The 6,046-nt window shown below is 37.5% G+C and overlaps 2 protein-coding genes across 2 annotated transcripts; both read right to left on the reverse strand.

Annotated features, from left to right (window-relative positions):
- Positions 1–1,972: 1,972 nt before the first annotated feature.
- LOC134740871 (organic cation transporter protein-like) lies at positions 1,973–3,493 on the reverse strand. The gene is made up of 3 exons (XM_063673524.1): positions 2,910–3,493; positions 2,491–2,672; positions 1,973–2,179 (listed from the first exon to the last, which is right to left on the reverse strand). The coding sequence occupies exons 1-3, from the start codon at positions 3,403–3,405 to the stop codon at positions 1,973–1,975; spliced, it is 885 nt and encodes a 294-aa protein (XP_063529594.1). The 5' UTR covers positions 3,406–3,493.
- A 325-nt stretch (positions 3,494–3,818) lies between these two features.
- Positions 3,819–5,281, reverse strand: LOC134741189 (uncharacterized). Its single transcript, XM_063673964.1, has 4 exons — positions 5,145–5,281; positions 4,513–4,741; positions 3,930–4,184; positions 3,819–3,849 (listed from the first exon to the last, which is right to left on the reverse strand). The coding sequence occupies exons 1-3, from the start codon at positions 5,198–5,200 to the stop codon at positions 4,023–4,025; spliced, it is 447 nt and encodes a 148-aa protein (XP_063530034.1). The 5' UTR covers positions 5,201–5,281; the 3' UTR covers positions 3,819–3,849; positions 3,930–4,022.
- Between the last annotated feature and the right edge of the window lie 765 nt (positions 5,282–6,046).

Genomic DNA, 6,046 nt, shown 5'->3' on the forward strand with positions numbered 1-6,046 from the left:
GATACGACACTAAGGAAAGCCACTTCAAATATTGATACCAATTTAATTACCCCTTTTAACTAATACAATTTTAAATTAAATTTATTATATCTATGCTTAATACGTCAGTGCATAATGCAACATGTTTTTGACCGAGTGAGTCCGAAGCACTAGCGAAACGCAGCCGTTTCAGTTTGGAAAAATATAATTTTATGTCATGTCCGGCTGTTTTACCTTTACTGTACAGATATGATGGTCGTATTTCTCTACATGATAGTTACAATGTCTGTCTCTTTCAATAGCGTGGTGTTAAAAAGTGACACTTAGCCTGTAACGTCGCCTGCAGGTCGCATTACTCAACCGATTGTCATAAAATCTTGTGAGCAGATTCGATCATTTTATGAAACGTTTTGTAGATCTGATTCAATTCTTGTGAAATTTTCAAAATGGCGGGGACTGGGGTACGCAAGTTCTACAGCTCACAGAGTCACTAGTTGTTTTGGAAAACAGCTTTTGAAACTCATACCCAATACTGACGAATCTAATCTCAGCATCTAAGCCCTTAATGCCTCAGGGTGTCGCATCGCAATAAATTACCAACCGCCGTAACTTAACGGCAAATTAAACAACAATCCCCACGTTTCCCGGCCGGGGTGAATAATTTTACAACTCACAGTATTGCTGGCCTGATTCGGAAATAATTTTAGTTTGATGTAGAATTTGATAGTTTATTTGGAAGTTTGGGAATAGTGATGAGGCCTTTTTGTTGAAGTGATTTTAATTGGAAATTTTGTTTTAGCTCAATAAATAAGTACTTATTATAATACTTAATATAATATCGTGGATCATTGGTTTAATATATTACATTTACAAACGTAACGTTGCGAGAGGTGTCATATTCACCCCGCGCCGCATTCGCGTTTGCGTGATTCGCCTACGTAGTACGCTGCGTTACGAATTGAAAGTCACACGCCCTTCGCTAGTGTACCATCGTTTTTTTCCTCTACACATACTATACAGAGTTATTAATCGCCAGACATGAGTACGCATAATCCGCCAACATACGGATTTGCATTTTTATTTGATTTTTTGACGAGCCAAACCATGCGCGCGACAGAAAATAGCTTATTTCGAATAATTAATGGAAAAGTGCTTGGCTTCGAAAAGTGTTTGTGTTTTTTACGAACTCGATTATACGCTTTAGTTTACGCAATCTGTAAAAATTATAGTCCATATACATAATAATAATTAATTATAATTATAGTGTATATGTAAAAGTAATTATCCTATTATATGTATTTATTTGTGAAGTTAGATCATGCCAAATCTATTTTATGCCACTATATTATACATTTTACACAATCCCCAATAATCCAGTCATATAAACTAACCGCAAAGAGCGAAGTCAAGTACATTGTCACAAGGCAGTGAAAAACTACATTATTTCCTTGTGCACACAATAATTCTACGACGGTTTATTTCCGAGTCCTGCGGATTTATAGCAGTGCGGAAATTGACTGGCGACCATCCTTTATCATCTGTATACGTTGTTGCAGTAATGTTTCCTCTAAACATAACTGGCTATCTAGAGCGTTTTCACATTGTCCAATCCGATATCGGAGAAAATTAAACAGCTGCTAGAAAATGCCCTACGGCATCAAATCTATAAATGATCAAAGTTGTGGTAAGCAAAAAAAAGTTGGAAAAGTTCTTGAATTAAAGAAACTTTGGATACGGAATATTTTGATCCCCATACAAAAATATGAGAAGATTCCAAAATTTTTCAATGTGAAAATTTCGTAATATTGGAAATTTTTTGTTGACACACATGTAAATAGAATGCTTTTATTTTTGCATTACTAAATAAACGCTTATTTGTGAAGTACAAATTACAATAATTAAGTGTAAGTAAAGTAAGTAATATAGCACAAACTAAGAAAGTTGAATAAAAGCTCACTCGCGGAAGGTTATTGGATGAAATGGAAACGTTGTCTCAACTTATCGAATATACTTTACTCCTAAACACAAGCGTCCTCAAACACCGTAGGACGGACGAATCCTTCCCGAGTTGGGATGCCTGTTCCACGGTATCAGGCAGAGTGGCGCCCAGGGTCTCCGGCGCCAGCAGCACCAGCAGCCCGGACACCAGTGCCATCACGCCGAACATCAGGAATGGGAGATGTTCCCACGTTTTGGCACCCTGGAAATATGTCACATCTAAACTACTAATATATAGATGTCTCATATGTACTTTTACGAAAGAAAAAGTAAGTATAATGGTAAGCCCAAAAGTTGCAAAAAAAGAAGGGCTTAGCGTGGTTGGGCATGTAATGCGGAGACACGAAAGTCCTGTGACGAGAAACAACTGGGAACAATCCAATCTATTTAATATGAATGACGATGACAAATAGTGTTAAATAGGTATCTATAGGTTGACCAAAAAATGCACTCAGCGCTTGTTAGTGCTATGTCGCAAAATTATAAGACAACGCTTTTAAATGAGATACTCACTAAGCCAGGCATAAGCGGCGCCACGATGCTTTCAATTTTTCCCATCAGGGAGGAGTAAGCGAGAAAGCTGACCCGATACCGCGTTGGATACATCTCGGCGGTGTACACGTAGAGAGAAGTCATGACGCATGATATGCACATCTTGCCGATCAGGTAAACTGATAAGGACAGCCAGTAATGTCCTGGAAAGTGAAACAGTTAAGAATTTTCGAATGACGGTACAAAGAACATTTAGAATTCAAAAAATCAGAGCTGGTCATTTTTTTCTTGGCACGTTGAAGATTTCCGATCAGAAAAGTAGAAAGAGCATAATGTAATATTTTAATTGTAAAATTATTAATTTGATCCTTGACGAGTGCTTTTAGAAATAATCAGTACATAGTCACACAAAAACAAAAATAAATAAAAGAGTGAGTTACTACCGGATGTTAATATGAACGCAATCTGACAAACTCCACTTATCCAAAATCCTGTCATTACTAAAGCTTTTCTGCCAATTCTATCCATTAGCAACACAGACAGCCAGTAACCTGGAATCTGGATAGCAACCGACGCTATATAATTCAGATACTTGTTGCCGGATATCCCCACAGCAGAAATCGTTAAGCCAAAGTACATTAAAGTAGATGTAATCCACCACATTGGTGTTACTAAGAAACGCAGTAATATCGGCTTATGTTTGAAAACCAAACACACTAGCCAAGGTTCTGAGAAATGTTTTTCTTTCTTTTCCAGAATGTCTTTTTTAGTCTCCGAGAATGCTTTCAAAGTATTTTCTGATATAGAACTCCCGTTCATTTCAGCAGCTTTTTTTAAACTGGCCAAGAATTCATCATAGCGACCTTTGCTAATCAACCAGCGGATAGATTTAGGCGCAATCCAAAAGTAAAACATTAGTTGAGGTACGTAGATCATAAGAATCAGATGTCTCCAATAAGGCTCTGTCAAGGCTATCAGACCCAAAATTATTTGTCCCACAGCGCCACAAGTGCTTATGGTGACACCAGTTTTTTTTTTTAATAACCTGTTGTATCCCACTGCTGGGCAAAGGCCTCTCCCTTAGATTTCCATGACTCCCGTTGTTGAGCTGTTTCCGGCCAGTTATTAGTGAAGGTGTCTAAGTCGTCCCGCCATCTCCGCCTGGGCCTGCCACGTCCGCGCTTGTTTTGCGGCATCCACTTGGTGGCTATAATAGCCCACCTATCCGGATGCATGCGGCAGACGTGACCTGCCCAGTCCCACTTCAGCCTAGCGGTCTTCTCCCCTACGTCAGCTATGCCTGTTCTGGAGCGCAGTGTAGTGTTTCGGATGCGATCCATCCTTGTGACACTCGATATTTAGGTCGCACATATTCCAGAGCTGTAAAAATTATACAACATTTAATTATCTATTATTAAAATAAAAATAAAACATAATTATAGTAAAAAGAATAACCAAACCTAAAATATAAACACATGAAAAAGAACATGATCCTAGAAGATATTCTACAAAAGATAATATGGTGTAGCTGGTATAGGAGCCCGCAACACATGTCAATGTCCCAGTCCAAGCCAGGTTGAAGCAGTCTGGGAATGTGCCAGCCGCCGGCCCCAACGGTCGGCCACAAACCCTTTTATAGGCAAAGAAATCATCATGCCCAAAATTCTGGCCGACCCGACTAGATATGGCCGAAAATCGTCGCAGGCTAGATTGAACTGTAATCAAAGATTGTATTATTTCCACTACCTAGATTTACCTACATTACATTTTTTCAGAAAAATCAAGGTAAAAGAAGTTGAACGACTATCTGAACTTTAAGCACTAAATTAATTCAGAATGTAAAATATTAGTAGATGATAATCATGGAGCAAAAGTGTCAGAAGGGCTAACTCCAAATACTCAAACAAAATAATAATAATAATATGTTAATACTGATACTACGGCGATAGCAATCAAGATTATCGCGCTGATTGTAAATTTGAATTGTTTATATGTTATGGAGTCCATGTTTATTTTATTACAAAATTGCTTTCCAAAAGATACCTCGAAATAAGCAGAGTTTTTCTGCTCATAAACATACTCCTGGCATTGTACCGACGCTTTCTTATCAAACAAGATTTCCGCGCACGATGCAGACATTTGTGACATGTTTATTGTTGGAAAACGATGGCAATTATCGAAGGAGTCGCCTGTTCTTGGCACCGCTTCCAGGATCCAAGGAGGAGAGAACTCGTCTGGGGCAGAGGTATCCTCACATTCGGGAATTAGGCATCTGGAATTATTCTCATTATACAGTATAGGTAAAATGTTAAATGACTAATGGTACACTTATCGGTGGTGGTGGGTCCTATCCGTGAACGCTTTGGAAAAAAATTAACTGACTTATAATTTCAGAATATATTCAGCGCAAATTTAAACACAATATATAATGGTCTACTTAATGGTACATGTTGTATTGCAACATTTTATAGACTTCAGAAGCTTACCTACCACTAAATCGAACTTTTTTTGTATGTACTAAAAGGCAAGCCAAAAAAGGTGAAGGATCTGTAAATAGGTACACAATTTGGAGGAGGGAAGAACAGGAGTGGAATAAGCACTGTGGAGAAGACCAATAAGAGACCAAAGAAGTAAGTTGGTTATTTTAAATGTGCGCAAGTGTGTTGTCCACTTACCTTGTCCTGGACTTCGTTAGCGTGAACAAGTAGGAATACGTCTGCAGCCCCGCCATTGTTGACAAAAGAGTACACAGCACCAATACTTTGACCTGAAACCTTCCCCAACCCACTTCTTCTACTAGAATCCGATCCAGGTTTATATGTTTATCCTTAGACATTGTGTGTGAATGTATGTAAACATATACATATCTATAATACTCTTCTTCTTCTTCTTTGGCCAACCCTCTTCCCAGCTCATCTGGGGTCGGGGTACAGATCTATAATACTATTACAATAAAAAATAGCAGTGCTATTAGTGACTTTAGTTAATTATTAAACTAATATACGTGTTTTGCCTATGCTGAACATTGTATAAATGAAAAAGAAAAACAAGTTTACTAAGAGCAACCTACTAATAGCGTGGATAATAAAATATTTATGTTTGAACAATTGCTATAATAGATGACGTATGAGTTATGTAAATTGAGTAACTCGTATTGCCTTTAAAATAAAAATTAGATTGCAATGACAATTAAAGAATGTTTGTTATTATACTTTTAAAATAAGTTAGTGTCTTTGGTTCCGACTACTGCAAGGGCATTTAATTTTGTGTCAATTACGAATATTTATTTATCACAGATATTTTCTATGTATACCTATATTATGTCTTATTGGTTTATATTTTCGTTTTACTAGTCTAGTAGTCTCACCACAACCCTGTTGAGATTACTGTGAGATTAGGAGCCAGGAGATTTAACATCTTTAATATCATCGGAGGTTTTAATCTTATTTTAAGACGACCTTCAAGATCGCCCACAGTGATTAGTGAAATCACCAAGACAATCATCAAGGTCGTATCAAAACCAGTACTAAACCGTAACAAATTGTGAAATGTGAATCAAGCTCTATATGCTTTCCCT

Source organism: Cydia strobilella, chromosome 4 (genome assembly GCF_947568885.1).
Source record: "Cydia strobilella chromosome 4, ilCydStro3.1, whole genome shotgun sequence".
Classification (NCBI taxonomy): Eukaryota; Metazoa; Arthropoda; class Insecta; order Lepidoptera; family Tortricidae; genus Cydia; species Cydia strobilella.

Bases quoted from the DNA above. Each gene is read 5' to 3' on its own strand.
- LOC134740871 (XM_063673524.1), bottom strand. From the start codon at position 3,405: ATGATCTACGTACCTCAACTAATGTTTTACTTTTGGATTGCGCCTAAA. The intron at 2,673-2,909 runs GTAACTCACTCT...TTCACTTTCCAG, and splicing joins GTTCATATTAACATCCGGTA to GACATTACTGGCTGTCCTTA. The intron at 2,180-2,490 runs GTGAGTATCTCA...ACATATTTCCAG, and splicing joins CGCCGCTTATGCCTGGCTTA to GGTGCCAAAACGTGGGAACA.
- LOC134741189 (XM_063673964.1), bottom strand. From the start codon at position 5,200: ATGGCGGGGCTGCAGACGTATTCCTACTTGTTCACGCTAACGAAGTCC. The intron at 4,742-5,144 runs GTAAGTGGACAA...GAATAATTCCAG, and splicing joins CTAACGAAGTCCAGGACAAG to ATGCCTAATTCCCGAATGTG. The intron at 4,185-4,512 runs GTATCTTTTGGA...CTTTGATTACAG, and splicing joins AAAACTCTGCTTATTTCGAG to TTCAATCTAGCCTGCGACGA.